Consider the following 26,225-nt stretch of genomic DNA (forward strand, 5'->3'; position numbering starts at 1 on the left):
GAGGGAGAACATCCCCAGTCAGCTCCTGTGGGTGATTCCTCCCCCCTCCCTCTGCTCGCTGACACTGCATAATGCAAGCACTCACACAACCACGACCGCCCGATCTGCTCCTTCCCCTGCATCCTCATTGGCAGGGAGAAGAGCGAGTTGCAGGAAGGACTCCACCAGGACTCTCGGTTACTGAAAAAACAGACTGATTTCTCCCATCCTTAGGACAAGAGAACCAGCCTGTAAATTCTAAGAGATGCCAGACCAGAGCTGTCAATAGCAGGGGCAGGACAGCAAGAGGAGGCTGGGGAACCCCACAGTGGCAGAACACCAGGGCACGGTGGCAAGACAACCTTTGCAACCCTGATAGTTCTCCCACTGCTTTGGACCCATATATTTTCTTGGTATGCTGGTGACATATATGTTTTGTTCTCTGTCACCCTGGGGGGGCCCCAATACTGTAGGAAGGGAGCTCACTGCAGAACGTGTGAAAGGGCCGTTGTGGGATCGTAGTAAAGGGGTAAAGGGCCCCAGGATAGATATCCTGCAATATAAAATGCAAATAGATAGATAGATCTATAGATAGATCTATCTATCTATTTGCATTTTATATTGCCCCCCTATTTTTGTCCCTGTCCCCCCATGTGCCCCCCAAAATATGAAACCTGGAGATGCCACTGACTGATGCTGCATCCAGCTAGGCAAGTATGATTCTTAAAAAAAAAAAACAAAAACAAACATAAACTTCCCTCATAACAAGTTTATATACAGTAAGTTCAAAAAACCGATTTGTATATTTTTAGATCTGTAGCTTCCATTAAAATAATTTCTGATGATCACACCATGAAGGTTCTAGTTTAGGTACCGTATATACTCGTGTGCAAGCCAACTTTTTCAGCACATTTTTTATGCTGAAAAAGCCACCCTTGGCTTATACTCAAATGAGGGTCTCCCGCTGTGTCATGCAGTCTTAACTGTTCGGCAGCCATCCACTGTAACAAAGCCCCGCCTCCTCCTCGTCCGTGATAGACGGAACACTGATTCAGTTTCCCAGCATTGTATCAGTGTTCAGTGTTCCGTCAATCACGGACGAAGAGGAGGTCGTTGCTTTGTTACAGTGGACGGCCACTGAACAGTTAAGACTGCAGTTGCATAACACAGCGGAAGACATCCGCTGTTTGTAATCAAAGGTACAGGTGAGCACAGAGAGGCTGCAGATGGGCACAGTGAGGCTGCAAATGGGCACAGTGAGGCTGCAAATGGGCACAGTGAGGCTGCAAATGGGCACAGTGAGGCTGCAAATGAGCACTGATACAGGTGGCCACAGTGAGGCTGCAGATGGGCACAGTGAGGCTGCAGATGGGCACAGTGAGGCTGCAGATGGGCACTGATGATACAGATGGGCACAGTGAGGTTGCAAATGGGCACAGTGAGGCTGCAAATGGGCACAGTGAGGCTGCAAATGGGCACAGCGAGGCTGCAGATGGGCATTGTTTACCAGTAGCTGCTGCATTTGCCACCCTAGACTTATACTCGAGTCAATAAGTTTTCCCAGTTTTTTGTGGTAAAATTAGGAGCCTCGGCTTATATTCGGGTCGGCTTATACTCGAGTATATACGGTACTTCCTGTCATTGGGTGACCACATTCTGTCCCAGTTGTCACCCCGTGAACCTAAGCTTTCTCCATGCAGGGCAAAGCAAGGCGTCTACATAACTGCAGGACTTCCAGTCACCCGCGGTGTTGAAAAAAGGAAGTCCTTGCAGTTTGGACTTCACAAAGAGCTGAAGACTCTCTCTATAACCCCATGTGATAGCAGGTTCCCTTTAAACAAGAATATGTTACATAAAAAAATATATTCTTCATTTTTCAATTTCACTAAGCTATTATCTATTAAGTGATTAAATATTAAGCACAGACAAAAGCATAATAACGCAACATCTCCAAGTACTGAGAGTTTGCTGAAAGCAGGGAAGCTTACAATTTACAGTGACCCCCCAACCTAAAAAACAAAACAAAAAAAACGAATATCGAACCTTCACTATGTGGTGGGTGTGAGTTTAGCCTCTGTGTTTACAGCATATGAAAAGGCTTCATTTGAAGAAAATAAAAAACCCTGAAGCTCTCCGCTTGCATAAATGTTCAAATAAGACAAGCCTCTGATTAATAGGCTCAGAATATTGGAGGATAAAAATAAACTCCAGGCAAATTTAAAAAAAAAAGAACCCAAGAATAAAAACCTCATATAAGCTTAACCACCTCAGCCCCGGAAGGATTTACCCCCTTCCTGACCAAGCCCTTTTTTGCGATACTGCACTGCGTCGCTTTAACTGACAATCGCGCGGTCGTTGCGACGCTGTACACAAACAAAATTGACGTCCTTTTTTTCCCACAGAGATTTCTTTTGGTGGTATTTGATCACCTCAGCGGTTTTTATTTTTTGCGTTATAAACAAAAAAAGAGCGACAGTTTTGAAAAAAAGCAATATTTTGACTTTTTGCTATAATAAATATCCCCCAAAAATATATAAAGAAAACCTAATTTCTTCCACAGTTTAGACCAATATATATTCTTCTACATATTTTTGGTAAAAAAAAAAATATCTCAATAAGCGATTTTGATTGGTTTGCACAAAAGTTATCGCATCTACAAAATAGATCTGTCCGGAAACCGTAAATTATGTCACGTCATCGCTATCGTGTTACTATTATGAGCAGCCGAATAAAGCTGATGCCGGCTTTGCTTGGGGGACGCGCTAGCTGGTCGCTCAGGTCTCTCGATGGAACGGAACAGCCGAGAGAGCTGCAGAAAGCAGAGGGGAGGACGTCCCCTCCCGCTGCTTGTAATAGCAATCAAGCTGCTGGTTAGCCACTCTGATCGCTATTACATGAGAGCGGACCACAAGCTCTAAAAAAACGATACTGGAGTGATCACCCCAGTATAACCACCGAAAGTCCAGCGACGTACGGGTACATCACTGGACGGGAAGTGGTTAATGCCCAGACATAGCACATATCAGCCCACGGACAGCCGAGCAGTACAGTGACAGAGGGGGCATAGGCAGCTTCCTGTCTCTAGTAATGATGGGGAGTGGGCAGGACCGGCTCCCGATCATGTGACCTCTGCAATACCCAATCACAGTGGCCACATGATTGGAGAGTCTTTCTGGGCATAAAGACCCAGTTAGCCACTTCCATACCGGGCCAATTCTGGCACTCCTCTCTAACATGTAAAAATCATCATTTTTTTGCTAGAAAATTACGCAGAACCCTCAAACATTATATATGTTTTTTTAGCAAGTTTTTTAGGCGACGCTTTAAAATTTTTTACAGGTTACCAGTTTAGAGTTACAGAGGAGATCTTGGGCTAGAATTCTTTCGCTCTAACGTTCAGGGCGATACCTCACATGTGTGATTTAAACGCCGTTTACATATGTGGGCACAACTTACGTATGCATTCACTTCTGTGCGCGAGCACACGGGGACGGGGGCGCTTAAAAAAATTTTTAATTGTTTATTTTACCTTTATTTTTTTAAGTTTTACACTTTCTCTTTACACTTTTTTTTTTTATCACTTTTATTCCTATTACAAGGAATGTAAACATCCCTTGTAATACTAATAGGGCGTGACAGGTCCTCTTTATGGAAAGATGTGGGGTCTATAAGACCCCACATTTCTCCTCCAGGATGGAAAGACTGAGATAATAAAAACAAAAAAACCCCACTGTCTCGGCCTTTCCACCCACATCCCTGACTTTGTTTATATCTGCCAGCCCGGACGTGATGTCATAAGGTCACGCCCGGGCCTCCGAGCGTCACAGAGATGACTCGGGACTATCTAGGGACCACCAGAAATCTCTATGATCAACTTCCGGCGGCGACCGATTTGTTCTCCGGCTTGCCGATCGTACGAGCGAGCCCGGAGAAGCATCAGAGGGTGGCGGGAGGATGTCCCCTCCCGCCGCCTGTAAGAACTATCAAGCAGCTGAACTGCCGCTAGGATTGTTTTTACGGTGCACAGAATCGCCGGCCGAAAAAGATGATTATGTGAATGGTGCCTGTAGCTGCACCCATCATTCAGATATCCCCGCTCAAAGTCCAGGACGTCATATGACGTCCTTGGGCTGGAAGTGATTAAAGGGATGCTGGGTGGGAAGGGGTTAAAAGAGGGTAATAGAACTCCAAAAATTGCTTTCAATCTTTTTAAATCTGCAGCTATCATTAGAAGAACACCAGGTGATCCTGCCATGAAGGTCCTATGATGGGGTGACAGCATCCTGTCGCACGAGACTGCAAATGGCCGTGCCGACACACAAGGGGTGCAGATGGTCCACCATTGAGAAGCTGGTCCAGGTCAATGTGCAGCCAATGCTGGAGCGAGTGCATGTCCTCCAATACTTTGCAAACTGGCTTTAACCCTTCACCTCTCCAAAGAAAATGTTTAGCTTTAGATACACTTTATTATTATTATTATTATACAGGATTTATATAGCGCCGACAGTGTACGCAGCGCTTTACAACAACATGAGGGCAGACAGTACAATTACAATACAATTCAATACAGGAGGAATCAGAGGGCCCTGCTCGTTAGAGCTTACAATCTAGGAACTTTAGTACTACAGTGCCTTGAAAAAAAAAAACTATTCATACCCCTTGAAGTTTTGCATATTTTGTGGAACATTTTGTCCCCCCCCCCCCCCCCCCCCCCACACACACACACACACACACACACACACACACACACACACACTTTACACATTTTTTTGTAAAAAAATTTAAAAACCATTAATCATTTTCCTTCCACTTCACAATTATGTGCCTGTTCGTGTTGGTCTATCACATAAAATCCCAATAAAATACATTTACATTTTTGGTTGTAACATGAAAAAATGTGGAAAGTTTCAAGATGTATGAATACTTTTTCAAGGCACTGTATGCAGCATTATGGAATATTACAACTGCCACAGAAAGGAAACAAGACACTAAATGTGGTGTTTTGTCACCGCCTGGTGGAAGAATAGAACACTGCATGCTGGATCTCAAGATTGAGGGGTTTTTTTTTGTTTGTGGATATTAGATAAAAATATTTTATTATATAACATATTCATCTAAAATTAAAACGTATCAATATCATTCATGATTGCATTTTTTATTTTATTTTTTATTTTCCTGGACAAAACAGCAGTTTTTAAAATAAAGATTTCATAAGAAACTCATGGGGATGTCAAAGCTGATCTTTTTAACAATGTGCAGTAAAACCTTTGGATTGAGAGCGTTTTGCAAGACAAGCAGAATGTTTTAATACTAATATATATATATATATATATATATATATATATATATATATATATAATACAAGCGATGTCTTGATATACAAGTAGCGTCATGTCACAGCTGAGTATAAGCCCTGGTTCACATTGGTACGATTTGACATGTCAAATCAGTGGCAATTGACAGCAATGGCACCGTCCTAATCGATGCAACGCTGCATTTGCTGCGCTGCACCGATTTCAAAAAGTAGTTTCTGTACTACTCTTTGCGATCTCAGGATGCGATTTACATTGACATCTGTGAAGAAACCTGCACAGATGTCTCCGAAATTGCGGCTGAAATCAGGACTGACATGCAGGAGTGAAATCAGCTGAACACACACGGCTTCATTCCTGCAGCTCAGTGTGAACCTTACAACCAAAACTGTCCTAACTTCAAAAGAGAAGAGAGGCGCCTCTAATGCCCTGTACACACGGTCGGACATTGATCAGACATTCCGACAACAAAATCCATCGGATTTTTCCGACGGATGTTGGCTCAAACTTGCATACACACGGTCACACAAATCTTGTCGGAAATTCTGAACGTCAAGAACGCGGTGACGTACAACACGTACGACGAGCCGAGAAAAATTAAGTTCAATAGCCAGTGCTGCTCTTCTGCTTGATTCCGAGCATGCGTGGACTTTTGTGCGTCGGAATTGTGTACACACGATCGGAATTTCTGACAACGGATTTTGTTGTCGAAAAATTTGAGATAAAAACAAACAAAGGCGCCTCTAAGTGCAGAAGATAAACATTTTTAATACCCCAACTGGGTTAGAAACACTTACAGAATAGGAGTAATATACAGGCACATCGGGGGTGAGGCTGCATTGGAAAGGGTCACGACCAGAGGAAGCCTGCAGGAAGATGGTTGTAGTCACTGTCAGCAGCGGTGTAAAGTCCAGGGAGCCGCTGTGAAGCCGGCGTCGTCAGCGTGTGAGGGCTGCGAACCCGGAAGTGATGTCATCCGCAGGGCGGCTGTGTGACCAGCCTGAACCGCAAACGAAGAGCCAGAGAGGGGATGTGACGTCACATCCGCCCTGCGGATGACATCACTTCCGGGTTCGCAGCCCTCACACGCTGACGACGCCGGCTTCACAGCGGCTCCCTGGACTTTACACCGCTGCTGACAGTGACTACAACCATCTTCCTGCAGGCTTCCTCTGGTCGTGACCCTTTCCAATGTAGCCTCACCCCCGATGTGCCTGTATATTACTCCTATTCTGTAAGTGTTTCTAACCCAGTTGGGGTATTAAAAATGTTTATCTTCTGCACTTAGAGGCGCCTTTGTTTGTTTTTATGTCATTTTAGACTCTGCTTCAGTCTTTTAAAGTTGCAGCCCATTTGCCGAAGATTACCATCCTCTTATCCTCATCACTCTCACCAACCAACATTTTCCTGTACATTTTGGACTGCCGATCCTCAATAGAGACATTACTTGGACTACGTTAGTCCTGTGCGCCCTATACAACTTTCTTTTCTTCCATTTGAAAAATTTGAGAACCAGCTCTTAAATTTTGTGTGACGGAAATTCCGATGGAAAATGTCCGATGGAGCCTACACATGGTCAGAATTTCCGACAACAAGCTCCTATTGAACATTTTCCGTCGGACGACCATGTGTACGCGGCCTAAGTGTAGCAATATGGTTACATTTAATGAAGGTACAACATTTAGCAACTCACATGGTTGATCATTAAAACAGACACATCTAAGTATGCAGGGATCCGGGGGAAAGCTGTTCACATAGACCATCCTCCACACCACCATCGACGTCATCCCTTCTACATTGTGCTCCACGAGCGCTTCAATCGCTCTCCTGCATGATAGTCTTCCTGGTCACGATTGCAGACTGACAGCAATGAGAGCCAGCGGGGCAGGGGATGGTCTATGTGGACAGCTTTACCCCGAATGCCTGCATACTTAGATGTGCCTCTTAATCAACAACCATGTGAGTTGGTAAATGTTGCACCTTCATTAAATGTAACCATATTACTACACTTAGAGGCGCCTCTCTTCTCTTTTATACTCTGGAGCTCCTGCTGGATTTAGCTTCTAATCCCCTTGTGGAGGCTTCCATATGTGGATAGACATTTTATGGGTCACATTGCTATAATCTTTTTATATGGTCTATAAACTGAAGGACTTATGAATAAATGGTTGTGGAACGAATCATCTGAGTTTCCATTATTTCCTATGGGAAAATTTGCTTTGCTATACAAGCGCTTTGGATTACAAGCAGGTTTCCAGAACGAATTATGCTCGCAATCCAAGGTTTTACTGTACTTGCTTATTTTTGGGTGGAGGATCGCCCATTAGTCATCAGATCACTAGTAGAGATGAACTCAGGCTTGTTTGGATACTTGTCTGAACCTATCTGAGATATTCCGCCAGGAAGCCATCACTGGAGACTGTCAATCATAAGCGCCGCAGGCATTCCCCACCCCATGGTCAAGTGTATTTACGTAGTTGCGGAGGGGTGAATGCCTCAGCTACTTATGCTTTCTGGCGGGATAGCTCAGGAGGGTTCGGACCAGTACCTGAACACACCTGAGCCAATCCCTGATCACCAGTAAATCAGGGGGGAAGCTCCACACCTCTATCAAGACGGCCACCTCCACACAGAGACACAATGCAGTTCATAGGGATGCACTGATACCCAGGGCTTTGTTTTCAGCAGGAACGAGGGGCAACACAGTTCCAGCTCTACCAGCACTTAATCTATGTAATGGCAAGGGGTGCTAGAGGGTTAATTGATGTTGGCTGCTGGGGGGGGGGTCCATTGTTGCTGGGGGGTAGGGGATCTATTGTTGAGGGAGGGGTCTATTATTGCTGGGATGGCTCTTAGGTTGCAGTTAGGTCAATTCTTGCTGGGAGGGATCTACTGTTTATTGAGGGGTCTATTGCTGCTGGTGGGTCTATTAATGCTGGCTATAGGAGATTTATTGTTGCTGGTAGGGCTCTATTGTTCCTGGGGTGGATCTGTTGTTGATAGGGGGCATTTTATAGCTGCTATATAATGCTGCTGGGTGATCTGTTGTTATTGGGGGTCTATTGTTGCTGGGGGATCTATTGTTAACACAGGGGTCTATTGTTGCTGGGGAGGAAGGGGGGGTCTTATGTTGCTGGTGGTCAATTGTTGCTGGGCAGGATCTACTGTTGAGAGAGGGGTCTAATGTTGCTGCTAGGGGGTATTTTGTTGCAGGGGGTCTAATGTTGCTGCTCTTTTTGTTATTATAAACAAATTCCATACAAATTACTTAGCACAACAAAATGATACTTGGTTCTGTTTTCTCTCAAAGGGGAGGTACTGGGAAGTGGGTAGGGGGTGAAACCAAGAGACCATGCTTGGAGGTAGGTATGGGGGCAGCAACAAGGGGTGACTTGTAAAAGGGCAGTTCCTGCACTTATTCTCTGCAAAAAAAAAGCTCTGCTGATACCCTTTACAAAATGATTGGGCGAAAATCGCAGCTCCGTCTCCTGATCTGATTGTGGACATCTGCAGCTGGGGGTTCAGGCTTCTCCTGCCTCTCCCATGGCTTTGTTCCCCACATTTCCAGTGTCTCTCCCTCCAGCAGTTCGAGTCATCCACTGGACCCCTTCGCACCGCGTTCCTAATTAAATCGCATGCAATCACGCAAAGTGCAATTTGCGTCCATTCATTTTGTATGGACTGCAAAGTATCGGTTTCAGGTATCAGGAGCATTCTCATGAGTACTCGTGAAAATACTCCACATCGGTGCATCCCTAGCAATTAATGTCATTCAGTGAACAGAAACAAGAGTAGGTGGGATACGTCTGTTGATACAAGACTGCTGATTGGCTCCTGTGAGGCTGGAAGAACGGAAGCTGCCAAGACACTGACAAATTATATCCTAATATATACACTTTTTTGCTGACTGCTTTGTCACATTAACCACTTGCCACTAGGGATGAGCCGAACACCCAAACATTCGGTTCACAACAGAACATGCGAACAGGCAAAAAATTAGTTCAAACACGTGAACACTGTTAAAGTCTATTGGACACGAACATGAAAAATCAAAAGTGCTAATTTTAAAGGCTTATATGCATGGTATTGTCATAAAAAGTGTTTGGGGACCCGGGTCCTGCCCCAGGGGACATGGATCAATGCAAAAAAAAGTTTCAAAAACGACCGTTTTTTCAGGAGCAGTGATTTTATTTGCTGTCAGACTGTTCTAAACATGGGAAACATGCGCCCCTTTACAGGCATACTATAGACACCCCCCAGGTACGAAATTTAAAAGGAATATTACACTTTTATTGTTTCACTTTAAGCATTATTAAAATCACTGCTCCCGAAAAAACGTCCGTTTTTAAAGTTTTTTTTTGCATTGATACATGTCCCCTGGGGCAGGACCCGGGTCCCTAAACACTTTTTAGGACAATACCATGCATATAAACCTTTAAAATTAGCACTTTTGATTTCTCCCATAGACTTTTAAAGGGTGTTCCGCAGCTTTCGAATTTGCCGTAAACACCCCAAATTGTTCACTTTTCAGGGAACGAGCGAACAGCCAATGTTCGAGTCGAACTCATATTAGACCCGAACATAAAGCCCATCCCTACTTGCCACCCTGCCAAATTCTGACATTTCTGCCACACGTGTGAAAAAATTATCTTTTTTTTTGCTAGGAAATTACTTGGAACCCCCAAACAATATATATATTTTAAGCAGAGGTCCTGGAGAATAAAATGGTGGGTGCTGCGATTTTTTGTATATCACACGGTATTTGTGCAGCGGTTTTTCAACACACAAATTGGAAAAAATACACTTTAATGAATACAAACACAATATAATACCCAATTTTTTAATAAAATATAAGAGACAATGTCACACTGAGTAAATAGATACTGAACATGTCATGTTTGAAAATTGCGCACTCTGGTGGAATAGCGACAAAGTACGGAACCTAAAAATCTCCAAAGGGGATATTTTAGAAGCCTTTACAGGTTACCCGTTTGGAGTTACACTTGAGGTCTGGCGCTAGAAATATTGTTCTTGCAGCGACGCGTCATGTGTGGTGCGATCACAGTTTACATTTGCTAGAGAGACCTACATGCACGTTCACATTGGTGAGGGCGGGCGGGGTCTTCGGGGCACTTTACTTTTTTTTTTTTTTTTTATATACATGTATTATTTAACACTGTACTTTTATCATCAACTTTATTGCTATCACAAGGGATGAACAACATCCCTTGTAATAGCATTGGCCTTCTCTTTATGGAGAGATCTGGGGTCTATTAGACCCCAGATCTCTCCTTTGGCCTCTAAAGCATCTGATCAAACCTGTACCGGCTTGTCAACAAACAAACTGGAAGTGACAAAATCCTCCTCCCTTCCGGTTTCTGACATCACAGAAGAGGGGAGGGAACTTTAGTTCCTTCCCTCCCCTCTTCCTAAGGAATGTGACTGAAGTAGTTGCATCGTTACTGGGCTCCCTGATTGGACAGGAGAGCCCGGTAAAGGCAGTGGCCGGAGGGGAGGGTGGACCCACTTCCACCACCTGTAGAAATGATCAAGTGGCTGTATTGCCACTCAAATCACTTCTACATTAAGTCTCCATGCACACTGGAGCTCATAAATGTCTGTTTTTTGGAGTTTGGGCGTTTTTTTTTTTTAACAGCCCATAAACTCCACTCTATGTTATCCTATGTGTCCATGCATACATGGACGTTTTTGAACTTTTATCAGCAGTGGAGTTTATGAGCTGTTTTCTGAATGGCATAAAATCGCGTTCAGGAGTCGTTTTTCTGACCACAAAAACACCAAACGCTCATAAACTTTGATAAACGCTCAAAAACGTGGCTCACCAGCGTTAACGTTTTTTGATCCATTGAAAAAATTACGTTACAAGACTCACTGCAAAGCTACTGGCGTTTTTATGACGTTATTTTAACGTCCAGTGTGCATGGAGCCTAAAAGGAGAAGTATGGGTTTGTCTTTTTTCCCCATAATCATACTTACCTAAGTGGATGCTGCATCTGTCCTCCGGCGTCTCTGCACGGAGAACCGAGCCACAAACACTGCCGATGGCTCGGTTCTCTCAGCTCCCCGAGAGGAGAGCTGCTGACTGTCAATCATCAGTTCTCCTGCTCTGCTCCTTCACGCTCACTGGAGCGCTGAGCTGTGGAGGGAAGGGGAAAGGCTGTCTCAGTGTGGCTCTCTGAGTCGTCCAGGCACCTGGCGGATCCAGAATTCTGAAGTCGTGATGACGTGATGCCTGGACTGATCTGTGTGATGTCAGCGAAGAGAAGGGACTTCAGATCGCTCTCTGCTGAAAACGGGTCACAGGAGTGCAAAACGAATTGCATTCCTGTGACCCAGAGGAGAAGCTCAGCCAAACGGACCCAGGCTGGACTTCTACTTTAAAGAGAATCACCTCCTGAAAATCTTTACACCAGGATGATGCCTGCAGTTACAGACATCTTCCCAATATAACCACTTCAACTTGAGAACGTCACCTGAAGTCCTACGGGCAGGAAATGGTTAAACTGTGCTAATAAATCTATTAAATGAGACAAACTTCAGATGGTAAAGCTGAATTCAGCTGAACTGAGCACAATATTTTTTCAATATATTCCTCAATAGCCACAAAAGATATAAATCCACTTTGTGTGCACCAAATGACTTTGAAAACCCAGATATTACCTTGTAAAAGTAGAATCACTGTGCTGTACATAGCCTGTGCAGAGAGCAAAGTTGTGGGAGGAGCACAGCAGGCCCCACCCACTGCAGGCTGCCTGCAAAAAAACGACAGGAGGGGGGCAAACAAGACCAGTCAACCTGCACAAGGAGTGGAAGCAGCAGTGACCGTTCTTTAGAACAGGAAGCCCCTGTACAGAGGAAAGTGTAGGAGTTGTTTTATGATAAAATTACTGCACAGATCTAAAGGAAATACACAAAGTGCACCAAAAGTCAAGGAATAATATACATGGCTCCTATATTTACACAAAATTTGTTTAGCTTGGAGTTCAGCCTTCACTCCAGGTCTGCTTGTAAGGGATGCTTCGAAAGACGTCACGTATGACGAAACGCATATGGCGGAGCTACAGGTTGTCGTCATCGTGTAACTGGAAATTACCCCATGTTCTGAGACTTTCGCCGGCTCCTTAGTCCTCCGTACTGCGCAAGCGCTGCGCCTGCGCAGTACAGGGTGGACATTATCCAACGGGAGGCCTTTCTCGGCAGAACACCGGCAAATGGATGTCCGCTGGCACCCACTGATCAGCAAAGAGAAAGACAGAACTATGTAAACAATGCAGAGCTCCCCCTGTCAGCGGGGATGTGCTGGATTTTGTTTCCCTGCAAAGCCGGGATTAAAATCCAGCACATCCTTTATCAAAAGCACCACACAAAGTATACACAAAAACACTGGTTAGGCACACAGTTACCCCTTTAATCGCCCTAGATATTCGATCCTTTCCCAGCAAGTGTCATTAGTACAGTGACAGTGCATATTTTTATCACGGATCTTACTGTCTAGTGTTTTAGCACTAGATACTGGTGTCACTGGTTCCCAAAAAGTGTTAGTTGGGGTCAGATTGTCCACCACAAGATCGCAGTCCCACTATAAAAGTCGCTGATCGCCACCAATACCAGTATTAAAAAAAAAATTCCAGTATACATCCCATAGTTTGTAGACGCTATAATGTTTACGTAAACCAATCAATATGCGCTTATTGGGATTTTTTTTACCAAACATATGTAGCAGAATGTATATTGGAATAAATTTATGAAGAAATTTGATTTTTTTTTGGATATGTTTTACAGCAGAAAGTAAAAAAAATTTTTTAGTTTTTCCAAATTTTCGGTCTTTTTTTTGTTTATAGTGCAAAAAATGTAAAACCCAGTGGTGATCAAATACCACCAAAAGAAAAGCTCTACTTGTGGTGAAAAAAAAATGATATAAATTTTGCCTGTGTACAGCATTCCACGAGCGCGCAATTGTCAGTTACAGCGGAGTTCCGCCCAAATTTGAGAGGTGGTCTTAAACGAAAGACCACCTCTCCACCCCTCGTTTTTGGATATTTAAAAATAATGTTTTACTTTCTAACTTACCTTTTTTGGAAGTACTAAGAGTACTCTTCCGATCCAGCCGGGCCGCGGCCGAGGAAGTCACAACCTCTTCTGCGGCAAGCCCCCCGTTGTCTTCTGGGACATGTGTGTGTGTCCCAGAAGACAAGCCGGCCATTCACAAAGCGCCGCGGGACTCGCACATGCGCAGTCGGAAACCGGCAGTGAAGCCGCAAGGCTTCACTGCCGGTTTCCCTTAGTTGGAATGGCGGCGCTTGCACACGATCCGATGGACGGATCAGCCTCGGGAGGCCAACATTGCAGGCACCCTGAACAGGTAAGTGTCCTTATTATCTGCTTGCCGACCGGCGCACGCCGATGTACGTCGGCACAACGGCACGGCTAGGCAAAAGGACGTACCTGTAAGTCCTTTTGAAACTGCCGCCGTGCCATTGCGGGTGCGCGCCGGCTGGGGGCTCTGTGAGTCGGGTCGCGGGTCCCACGGACTTGATCGCCGCGGGGATACCCGCAATCGCCTCACGGAGAGGAAGAACGGGGAGATGCTAATGTAAACAAGCATTTCCCCGTTCTGCCTAGTGACAGTGTCACTGATTTCTGCTCCCTGTGATCGGGAGCGGTGATCGGTGTAGTGACATTGCTAGCCCATCCCCCCTACAGTTAGGCTCGATTCACACCTATGCATGTTGCTTTTGAGCGTTTTTGGAGGTTTTTTTTTCATGCTTGCCGCGTTTTTGAGCCGCGTTTTTGCCGCGTTTTTGCCGCAAATTGCGTTTTGCGTTTTTTTTTTTTTTTTTTTTTTTTTCATTTTTTTTTACAGTCTTAAAAAAAAATTACAAAAAAAAAACAAAAAAAAACAAACAAAAAAAAAAAAACGGCAAAAACGCACCAAAAACGGTGCACTTGCGTTTTTGATGCTTGTCCATTGAAAACCATTACATGCAAAACGCTGCTTTTTGCATGAAAAAAAGTCCCCGACCCTTTCCAAAAACGCAGAGATACAAAAAAGCATTGATGTGAACATGTTCCATAGGAACCCATGTTAAAAAATTCCCGTGCATTTCTGCAAAATGCAAAATGCATCAAAAAACGCGCTAGTGTGAATGGGGCCTTAGAACACATCCCTAGGATACATTTAACCCCTACAGCGCCACCTAGTGTTATAACCCCTTCACTGCCAGTCACATTTACACAGCAATCAATGCGGATCGCTGTATAAATGTGAATGGTCCCAAAATCACGCCAAAATTGTCCGACGTGTCCGCCATAATGTCGCAGTCAAGATAAATAAAAAAAAAAAAAAAAAAAAAAAAAAAAAAAAATCGCTGATCGCCGCCACTACTAGTAAAAAAAAATAAAATAAATAAAAATGCCATAAAACTATCCCCTATTTTGTAAACGCTATAACTTTTGCGCAAACCAACGGTTATTGCGATTTTTTTTTACCAAAAATATATAGAAGAATACGTATCGGCCTAAACTGAGGGAAAAAAATGTTTTTTTATATATTTTTGGGGGATATTTATTATTGCAAAAAGCAAAAAATAATGTGTTTTTTTTCAAAATTGTCGCTCTTTTTTTGTTTATAGCGCAAAAAATAAAAATCGCAGGGGTGATCAATTACCACCAAAAGAAAGCTCTATTTGTGGGAAAAAAAGGACGCCAATTTTGTTTGGGAGCCACGTCGCACGACCGCGCAATTGTCAGTTAAAGCGACGCAGTGCCGAATCGCAAAAAGTGCTCTGGTCAGGAAGGGGGTAAATTCTTCCGGGGCTGAAGTGGTTAAAAGTCAGCAGCTACAGTGTTTGCAGCTGCTGACTTTAAAAAAAAATAAAATTCGGCTGGAACACCGCTTTAAAGTAACGCAGTGGCAAAAAAAAAGGCTTGGTCATAAAAGGGGGTAAATCTTCTGGAGGTCAAGTAGTTAAATGAGCATTTACCATATTTTATACATGTTATTGACCTGTAAAAGCCTCCCTGATGTAGAGATCTCAAAGCCCTGAGACTGCTGCTGGGTGCTTCCATCTCAGCCGCGGCAGACCCTGAGCTGTCACACTTTATAGTATTCCCCTTCGCTCTTCCCATGGTATCTACATAATAGGTTATGCAGGGAAGTGGAGGAGCTGGGCCAGCACAGACAGCAGTTAACTCAGAGGAGGTGAGAGCTATGACATGCATGGAGAGAGGGGGCTGTACTAGGGAATGGAGTAATCAAACCTTCCAGCAAGGCCAGAGGCCCACTGCAAGTGAACAGAAAATTGTATATGAAAAAGGAAATAATGCTGCACATTAGCATTTAAAATACTTGATTCTGCTGGGCTTTTACCTGCAATCTTTTAGGTTGGTGACAGGGTCTCTTTAAGGAGTTAGTGGGTAATGCTTTATTTTCTCTACAGCACTTCTGTGTCTTTGCTGCCATCTGCTGGATTGTACAGTTATTGCACCACTATGATGGCAGTCCAATCACTGAAATGTAGAATCTTTTTAAAGTTTGAATAAACAGAACATAAAAGACAAAATTTCTTTGGACATCATTTTTTATTACGATGACTAAACATTGTGTCGCCGAATTTAAAATGTTGTTCCTTTGTTTAACCACTTAACATTTTTTTTTTTTTAATTTCACACATACTACTTTTTTTTACTAGAACATTTCTTAGAACCCCCAAACATTATGTATTTTCTGAAAGCAGAGGCCCGGAAGAATAAAATGGTGGCGGTTGCAATTTTTTTTATGGCGCACAATATTTACCGTTTATCAAACGCAAATTTTCTGGAAAAAAAAGACAAATTAATTTTAGTGCAGACAAACACAATATAATACCCAATTTTCTGGGGGTAAAATATAAAAGGTGATGTTGCCTCGAGTAACTAGATACCAAAACATGTCAGGATTAAAAATTGCGCATGCCTGTGAAATGGCGGTAAACGACAGTACCTAAAACTGTCCTTTAAAAACCTTTACGGGTTATCAGTTTAGAGTTGAACGTGAGCTCTGGCACTAGAATTATTGTTCTCACTCTGACGTTCGCTGCGATACTTCACGTGTGGTGCGATCACAGTTTACATATCCATAGCGGACCTATGTGCGCAGGGGAGCTTTTAACCACTTGACCTCCGGAAAGTTTTACCCTCTTCATAACCGGACCATTTTTTTTAGCTATTCAGCACTGCGCTACTTTAACTTGACAACTGCACGGTTATGCGACGCTGTACCCAAATAAAATTGATATCATTTATTTCACACAAATAGAGCTTTCTTTTGGTGGTGTTTGATCACCTGTTTTTTTTTTTTTTTTTTTTTTTATATAAATAAATAAATAAGATATTAGCGATTTTCATCATGACTGCGACATTATGGCGGACACATCGGACACCATTTTGGGACCATTGTCATTTATATAGCGATCAGTGCTATTAAAAAAATGCACTGATTACTGTGTAAATGACACTGGCAGGGAAGGGGTTAACACTAGGGGGCGATTAAGGGGTTAAGTGTGTCCTAGGGAGTGATTCTAACTGTGGGGGGGGGATGGGCTACCACTGATATGACAGCGATCACTGCTCCCGATGACAGAGAGCAGTAGATCTCTGTCATGTCACTAGGCAGAACGGGGAAATGCCTTGTTTACATAGGCATCTCCCCGATCTTTTGCTCCGTGACACGATCGCGGGCCGCCGGCGGACATCAAGTCAGCAGGACCCCCGGGCACGGAGCACGCGGTGGGCACAATGTTGCCCACAATGTCGCGATTTAAAAGGGACGTACCTGTACACCCATTTGTCCAGCCGTACCATTCTGCCAACGGATATCGTTGTGCGCTGGTCAGCTAGTGGTTAAAGTTCATGTGGGTGTAAAGGCAGGCGTCCCAATACTTTTGGCAATATAGTGTATATAGAAAATACGTTAAATGCACATATAGTCCTATGGAAAGACTGTTATTGAGATCTATAGTCTGAGGATAGGGTCAGTTCTATCCAGTGTTCTTTAGTTTTTGTTTTTTTTGTTCACCCCCTAATACCCACCTACCCCCCCCATCCATCCATCCAGCCCCCCCCCCCCCCCCCCATGATGCTGTGCATGGAATCTGGGCCGCCATATCCACATGACTACAAGCGAGCTAAAATCTCCTCAATTTTGACACAGACAGCAATAACAGAGGCAATAACCTCCCCCGTTCTATCCAAATCTAAATAAAAAGCTTTGTCCGGAGTTCCACTTTAAATATTTTCAGCTCTAATTACAAAGAAGAACGAGTCCATACCTCCCACTCCTTCATAAATAGTTTGGCTTCCGCTGGGCTGACAGCTTTGTGTCTTCTGAACTCCTCCTTCACGTATTGGTCGCCCAGAGCTTTCAGGTGGAGGGGCAGCATGCGGTGCAGGAGGAGGATCTTCCTGTAGAGGGACCTCACCCGGGACACATGAGAAGACATTCCCACCGGGGGCCTGCAGGGGGCACATTAGGGACACCAGATAAAAAAAAGGAAAAACAAACAATCATCAAGCAGTTCTAATGACATTGTGTCTGTTCTTTTGTGCAGCCAGTCATCCGTTCCATTAGGGTTCCTTCAGACGCGCAGCAGTTCTTAACATCCTTTAAAAAGTGATCTGTGGTGGATCGATTTTAGAGGACAATAAGGTCATCAGGAGGCGGAACTGGCATCTGTTTTTTTTTTTTTATTTTACTTTAAAATTTCCAAATGGATTTTTTTTCCTTGGGGGAAAGCTCCACAACTGTGAATCGAGCGAGCAACCACTGTATAGTGACAGTCCAGTGGGCAGCCTGGGGTCAGTAAAACTGCGATTCAGCCACTGTTTTTACCACCCACTGGCCACCCCTTATGGTCCCTAGGGCCAAATGACCACTATAGCTTTAAAAAGTGTCACTAGAACCCATTTATTTATTTATTTATTTATTTTAGAGATTTCCTTCCTTTACAAGCAGCACAAGTCATATTAAACCCAAAAATGTAATATATTGCAGCTTACCAATCAGTAGATAAGATGGCTGCATTAGTTTTTTTTCTTTTACTTGGGCTCCCCCCCCCCTCTGTTTTCACCTGGTGATCTGGCCAGTAATACATCTCCTGTATTAGTGAAACACAACTCTGGATGAATGAGAACAGGAGGCACAGCAGACAGAAGTATTGTCAGTCTGAGAGGGAGGGGAGTGTTTAATGTATTAGCAGATTTAGATACACTAAATTGGAACCAAACTCCAGCTCAAACGTTATAATCTGTTTTGTTGGGGATAAAAGGTTTTACAACAATAAATAAAAGCTGACCATTATTAGAACCCCGGCCAGTATTGAATGGTTTGTCTCAACCATTTAAACTGATATATTATGCTAAAAATATATATAGACTGACTTACTGACCAGACCACTAGATAAAAAGAGAAGGAAAAAAAGCCTAAGGCCTCTTTCACACGAATGATCCGTTCAGGTCCGCCTGTCAGTTTTTTAGGCGGACCTGAATGGACCCTTCATAGATCTCTATGGAGCGTCGGATGTGAGCGGTGACATGTCCGCTGACATCCGACCCGCTCCGATCTGAAAAAGTGTAACAGAGGAAAACCCTACTTTTCCATCCGTGATCGGATCGGGTGACGACGGACTCTACGGTCCGTCATCATCCGATTCCCCCATAGGGGAGAGCGGCGCTCTGACAGGTCCGTCGCTGCACAGTGTGCAGAGACAGACCTGTCATCTTCCTGCTCAGTGGGGATCGGCGGAGCGATCCCCGCTGAGCAAGCGGATGTTCACGGGGCGGATCATCACTGATCTGCCCCATGTGATAGAGCCCTAAAAAAGAAAAAACTAATGCAGCCATCACATCTAAGAATTGGTAAACTGCAATATAATAAACAATTGCTTTTGGGTTTAATACTGCTTTAAAAGTGGAACTAAACCTGAAATGTAAAAAAAAAACACTGCAATAGTTTGATAAGTAGGAGACCATATACAGTGGATATAAAAAGTCTACACACCCCTGTTAAAATGTCAGCTTTCTGTGATGTAGAAAAGAGACAAAGATAAATCATTTCAGAACTTTTCCCACCTTTAATGTGACTTATAATCTGTACAACTCAATTGAACAACAAACTGAAATCTTTGGGGGGAGTAAAAATAAATAAAATAATGTGGTTGCATAAGTGTGCACACCCTCCTATAACTGGGGATGTAGCTGTGTTCAGAATTAAGCAATCACATTCAAACTCATGTTAAATAGGAGTCAGTACACACCTGCCATCATTTAAAGTGCCTCTGATTAACCCCAAATAAAGTTCAGCTGTTCTAGTAGGTCTTTCCTGACATTTTCTTAGTCGCATCCTACAGCAAAAGCCATGGTCCGTAGAGAGCTTCCAAAGCATCAGAGGGATCTCATTGTTAAAAGGTATCAATCAGAAGAAGGGTACAAAAGAATATCCAAGGCATTAGATATACCATGGAACACAGTGAACACAGTCATCATCAAGTGGAGAAAATACGGCACAACAGTGACATTACCAAGAACTGGACGTTCCTCCAAAATTGATGAAAAGATGAGAAGAAAATTGGTCAGGGAGGTTGCCAAGAGGCCTACAGCAACATTAAAGGAGCTGCAGGAATATCTGGTAAGTACTGGCTGTTGTGACAACCATCTCCTGTATTCTTCATATGTCTGGGCTATGGGGTAGAGTGGCAAGACGGAAGCCTTTTCCTACCAAGAAAAACATCCAAGATCGGCTAAATTTTGCAAGAACACATCTGAAGTCTCCCAAAAGCATGTGGGAAAATGTGTCATGGTCTGATAAAACCAAGGTTGAACTTTTTTGGCCATAATTCCAAAAGATATGTTTGGCACAAAAACAAGACTGCACATCACCAAAAGAACACCATACCCACCGTGAAGCATGGTGGAGGCAGCATCATGCTTTGGGCTGTTTTTCTTCAGCTGGAACAAGGGCCTTAGTCAAGGTAGAGGGAATTATAAACAGTTCCAAATACCAGTCAATATTGGCACAAAACCTTCAGGCTTTTGCTAGAAAGCTGAACATGAAGAGGAACTTCATCTTTCAGCATGACAACGACCCAAAGTATACATCCAAATCAACAAAGGAATGGCTTCACCAGAAGAAGATTCAAGTTTTGGAATGGTCCAGCCAGAGCTCAAACCTGAATCCCATTGAAAATCTGTGGGGTGATCTGAAGAGGGCTGTGCACAGGAGATACCCTCACAATCTGACAGAATTGGAGTGTTTTTGCAAAGAAGAGTGGGCAAATATTGCCAAGTCAGGATGTGCCACACTGATAGACTCATCATACCCAAAAAGACAGAGTGCTGGATAAAATCAAAAGGTGCTTCAACAAAGTGTTAGTTTAAGGGTGTGCACACTTATGCAACCATAATAATTTATTTATTTTTATTTTTACTTCCCTCCACCTAAAATATTTCAGTTTCTTGTTCAACTGAGTTGTACAGTTTATAGGTCACATTAAAGTAGTAGTAAACCCTTTACACCCTTTACAACCACTAATAAGGCTTACCTGTAGCTACCCCGGATATCTCCTAAACCTGCACAGTTTAGGAGATATCCCCTGTATCTGCATGTGCCGACGTCATCGGCACATGTGCACTGAAGTCATTAGTACAGTGACAGTGCATATTTTTAGCACTGATCACTGTATTAGTGTCACTGGTTCCTGCAAAGTATCAAAAATGTCAGTTAGTGTCCGATTGTCCGCCACAATAAGTCGCTGATCGCCGCCATTACTAGTATAAAAAAAATGAATAAATGAAAACGCCATAAAATATATCCCATAATTTGTAGGCGCTATAACGTTCATGCAAACCAATCAATATACGCTTATTGTTTTTTTTTTTTTATCAAAAATAAGTTGCAGAATACATATTTGCCTAAATTGATGAGGACATTCGATTTTTTTTATTGGATATGTTTTATAGCGGAAAGTAAAAGTAAAATATATATATATATTTTTTTTTTTTTCAAAATTTTCGGTCTTTTTTTTGTTTATAGCGCAAAAAAAAAAAAAACGGAGAGGTGATCAAATACCACCAAAAGAAAGCTCTATTTGTGGGGAAAAAAATATTACAAATTCTATTTGGGTACAGCATCACACTTCATGTTCGGGGCGCCTCAACATAGAAATTAAATTATATGACAAAAAGTGAAGTGAAATAAATTATGAACAGTATCTAGCTCCTAACCGCTTGCCGACCAGCCGCCGTCATTATACTGCGGCAGGTCGGCACATTCCCGCGAGCCATCGTAGCTGTACGCCAGCTCCTTTAAGCGGGATAGCAGACGCGTCCTGCACTGCGGGGGTGCCGATGCTCGTGGCCGACCGTCACGATGACCGCCAGCCATGAGCAATCACGGGCGCGAGAGGCAGAACAGGGACGTGTATGTGTAAACACAGAAATCCCTGTTCTGTGAGGAGTGACAGATCGTGAGTTCCTAATAGCTAGGAATCACGATCTGTCATCGCCTCTAGTTAGTCCCCTCCCCCCACAGTTAGAAACACACACTAGGGAACACAATTAACCCCTTGATCGCCCCCTAGTGTTAACCCCTTCCCTGCCAGAGAAATTTTTGCAGTAATCAGTGCATTTTTATAGCACTGATTGCTGTATAAAAACCAATGGTTCCAAAAATGTGTCAAAAGCGCCCGATGTGTCCGCCATAATGTTGCAGTCCCGATAAAAATCACCGCCATTACTAGTAAAAAAAAAAAAAAAAAAAAAAAAATAATAAAAATGCCATAAAACTATCCCCCATTTTGTAGACGCTATAACTTTTGCGCAAAGCAATCTATATAGGCTTATTGTGGGTTTTTTTTAACAAAAATATGTAGAAGAATACATAATCGGCCTAAACTGAGAAAAAATTAGCTTTTTTTTTTAAAAGAAAAATGGGGATATTTATTATAGCAAAAAGTACAAAATATTGTGTTTTTTTCAAAATTGTCACTCTTTTTTTGTTTAACCACTTGAGCCCCGGACCATTATGCTGCCTAAGGACCAGAGGTCTTTTTCCAATTTGGCACTGCGTCGCTTTAACTGCTAATTGCGCGGTCATGCAATGCTGTACCCAAACGAAATTTGCGTCCTTTTCTTCTCACAAATAGAGCTTTCTTTTGATGGTATTTGATCACCTCTGCAGTTTTTATTTTTTGCGCTATAAACGGAAAAAGACCGAAAATTTTGAAAAAAAATCCAATAAACTAAATTTTAGTCATACATTTAGGTCAAAATGTATTCGGCCACATGTCTTTGGTAAAAAAAAAAATGTCAATAAGCGTATATTTATTGGTTTGCGCAAAAGTTATAGCGTTTACAAACTAGGGTACATGTTCTGTAATTTACACAGCTTTTAGTTTATGACTGCCTATGTCATTTCTTGAGGTGCTAAAATGGCAGGGCAGTACAAAACCCCCCCAAATGACCCCATTTTGGAAAGTAGACACCCCAAGGAAATTGCTGAGAGGCATGTTGAACCCATTGAATATTTATTTTTTTTTGTCCCAAGTGATTGAATAATGACAAAAAAAAAAAAAAAAAAATTTACAAAAAGTTGTCACTAAATGATATATTGCTCACACAGGCCATGGGCATATGTGGAATTGCACCCCAAAATACATTCAGCTGCTTCTCCTGAGTATGGGGATACCACATGTGTGGGACTTTTTGGTAGTCTAGCCACGTACAGGGCCCCGAAAACCAATCACTGCCTTCGGGATTTCTAAGGGTGTAAGTTTTTGATTTCACTCTTCACTGCCTATCACAGTTTCGGAGGCCATGGAATGCCCAGATGGCACAAAACCCCCCCCAAATGACCCCATTTTGGAAAGTAGACACCCCAAGCTATTTGCTGAGAGGCATGGTGAGTATTTTGCAGCTCTCATTTGTTTTTGAAAATGAAGAAAGACAAGAAAAAACATTTTTTTTTTTCTTTTTTCAATTTTCAAAACTTTGTGACAAAAAGTGAGGTCTGCAAAATACTCACTATACCTCTCAGCAAATAGCTTGGGGTGTCTACTTTCCAAAATGGGGTCATTTGGGGGGGGGGGGGTTGTGCCACCTGGGCATTCCATGGCCTCCGAAACTGTGATAGGCAGTGAAGAGTGAAATAAAAAATTTACGCCCTTAGAAAGCCTGAAGGCGGTGCTTGGTTTTCGGGGTCCCGGCTAGGCTCCCAAAAAGTCTCACACATGTGGTATCCCCGTACTCAGGAGAAGCAGCAGAATTTATTTTGGGGTGTAATTTCACATATTCCCATGGCATGTTTGAGCAATATATAATTTAGTAACAACTTTGTGCAAAAAAAAAAAAAAAAAAAATTTGTCTCTTTCCCGCAACTTGTGTCGCAATATAAAATATTCCATGGACTCGACATGCCTCTCAGCAAATAGCTTGGGGTGTCTACTTTCCAAAATGGGGTCATTTGGGGGGGTTTTGAACTGTCCTGGCATTTTATGCACAACATTTAGAAGCTTATGTCACACATCACCAACTCTTCTAACCACTTGAAGACAAAGCCCTTTCTGACACTCATTGTTTACATGAAAAGTACTAGTTACTTACCGGTAACTGTCTTTCTGGGAAATCTTCCAGGACGGCACACCTGAGAGATGAGAGGCTCCTCCCCACAGGAAACACAATCAATCAACAGCTGTTTTAAGTCCACACCCTTCCCCCTGATCCTCAGTTTGTAGAGAAGTAACTCCTGAACCTGGTTCACAAGGGAAATCATTCCTCATAGGCACTCACCTTCTAGTGTTCTAAAATTTTCCCTCCTCCAATGGGTGGGAAGTAGGCCTGCCGTCCTGGAAGATTTCCCAGAAAGACAGTTACCGGTAAGTAACTAGTACTTTTCTCAAGTCATCTTCCAGGACGGCACACTTGAGAGGATAATCAAGTAGCTCAGGCCTACCTTTAGGGTGGGACCACTGCAAGACCCTCTTGGCGAACCTCGGTTCTGCAGTGAGCTTTACCTTCACTCCATATGCTTGATGAAGGTATCTTAGCTGGATCATGCGGCTGATCTGCCGGTCTACTCCACCGGTGTCCCTGCCTTCTCTGTTTCGGATGCAGGATCTAGGTGGAGTGGGCTCTTAAAGATGGAATCAGAAAACATGTTAAACTTGTAGGTTATCAATGTTGTCTGTCACACATCTACCAACAATGGCCTATTCTGCCTATAGGTGCTGTTTAGAACCACTAAAAAGATTAATCGGAGACCTGTGTTGTAAGACAAGGACACTACATTGATCCATAAGGGGGCCTGTCTTAACACAACCCTGTCCAGGGAAATAAAACTGCCAAAAAAGGGGGGCCCCTGACAGACAACCCCTTTTTGTTCATTTTTAGCTTTACGTCAAAGACTGAAGGGAAACCTACTTAAGGGAAATAGATTAACAAAAACTTAAACCCTGGGTTTAAGGCATGCCCAATCTATAGTTTCTTACGCCTGAGAGCCTACTCAGGAGATTAACATCTATAGCAGGAGAAGAACACTCATATTGCTACATCTAGTCTTGCTAGAAGGGCAAAATGAAGGCCATGCACCGAGCTGTAACCTATTTAGTCGGGTATACATGTTTATACTTCATCTTCAGGCCATAAAACTCCTCTGAACCGAACTTCCCAAGTTCTTATTAAACGGGGCGATTCATTATCGCCTTCCTCCAGTGACCCATAACTCTACTGGGCTTCAACCCTAGGAAATGGCTCTGGCATCCCTGAATGTAAGGGGTCGAGGCTTTCTGACATGTGACATCTGCACCAGAACTCCTGGCCCTTTCACGGAAGAGAAGGCTGAAATACAAAAAGGTGATACATGTATTATTAATATCACAAATAAAAAAAAAAAATCATAGGATTGTGGACATAGCACAATAGATTTAGACAGAAAGGACACAAGCATAGACATCAGTGTTGTGTATCTGAGTGTGACTAGCTAAACCAAAATATCAAATATGGGAAGAGACCCAAATCTGAACCTCACAGTCTGGTTTTCTGATGTGCGGCCAATATGTAAGCATTAAGACACAAACACACCTTAAATGCTGCACATTTCTGAAGTGCAGCTAGCTAGGTCATAACTGGTAAATACAGAAAGGACGGGAACCCCCTTTTACAATGATGTTTTACTGATGTACAGCAAAACAAGGCTATAAAGAGAAGACAGAAAGACCCAAAATTCTATGTTGCGTATTTATGACGAACCACCAAGTACAGTTATAAGACAATCCTTCCTGTTATGCAGTTCTGTAGTGCAGTTACATAGAACCAACAGAGAAAGAACACAAGCAACCTACAGCATTGTGTTTTTCTGAAGTGCCATAAGGTAAGGCAATATGAAACAGAAAGCACCAACAAGCTTCAATGTTGAGTACTTCTGCTGTGCAGCAACATAAAAACAAACAACAGACAGCCTTTACAGCTGCGATCTTTCTGGTCTACTGCAAAATAAGGCAATAACTCCACAATGAGTATTCCTGCAGCATTGCAAAACCTGAACCAGAAGGGACAGATAAGCTTAGGGTTCCCACACCCGTGCGACCCAACCTGCCACTTGGGACTGCAAGACGCATGAGAAGTCATACTATGGCTTCCAAAGGGTATCATTCGTAACTGTGCGACTCCAGGTCGCAGCGTATCCAGCAGTCCCTGCTTACGGAACCACAGACCTCAAGATTACACAGGTCGCAGGAAAAGCAGTTTTCGGGTCGAACAAACAAGGGGTCCCCATGCTGTGGCTCCCTGGAGGAGTGCAGCCAACAACCCCCTACTGTGTATACCTAAGAAACAGCAAGGAAGATCAATGAGAAACACCACTTACTGCTGTGCCTTTCTGATATA

The 26,225-nt window shown here is 43.1% G+C and overlaps 1 protein-coding gene across 1 annotated transcript in view; it reads right to left on the reverse strand.

Moving 5' to 3' along the window:
- SDHAF3 (succinate dehydrogenase complex assembly factor 3) overlaps positions 1–26,225 on the reverse strand; it is a 92,187-nt gene that overhangs the window by 48,492 nt on the left and 17,470 nt on the right. The window contains exon 2 of the mRNA XM_073629561.1: positions 17,621–17,804. Within this exon, the coding sequence (XP_073485662.1) occupies positions 17,621–17,791 (171 nt within the window). The 5' untranslated portion in view covers positions 17,792–17,804. The remainder of the gene's footprint in view (positions 1–17,620; positions 17,805–26,225) is intronic.

Source organism: Aquarana catesbeiana, linkage group LG05 (assembly GCF_042186555.1).
Source record: "Aquarana catesbeiana isolate 2022-GZ linkage group LG05, ASM4218655v1, whole genome shotgun sequence".
Classification (NCBI taxonomy): domain Eukaryota; kingdom Metazoa; phylum Chordata; class Amphibia; order Anura; family Ranidae; genus Aquarana; species Aquarana catesbeiana.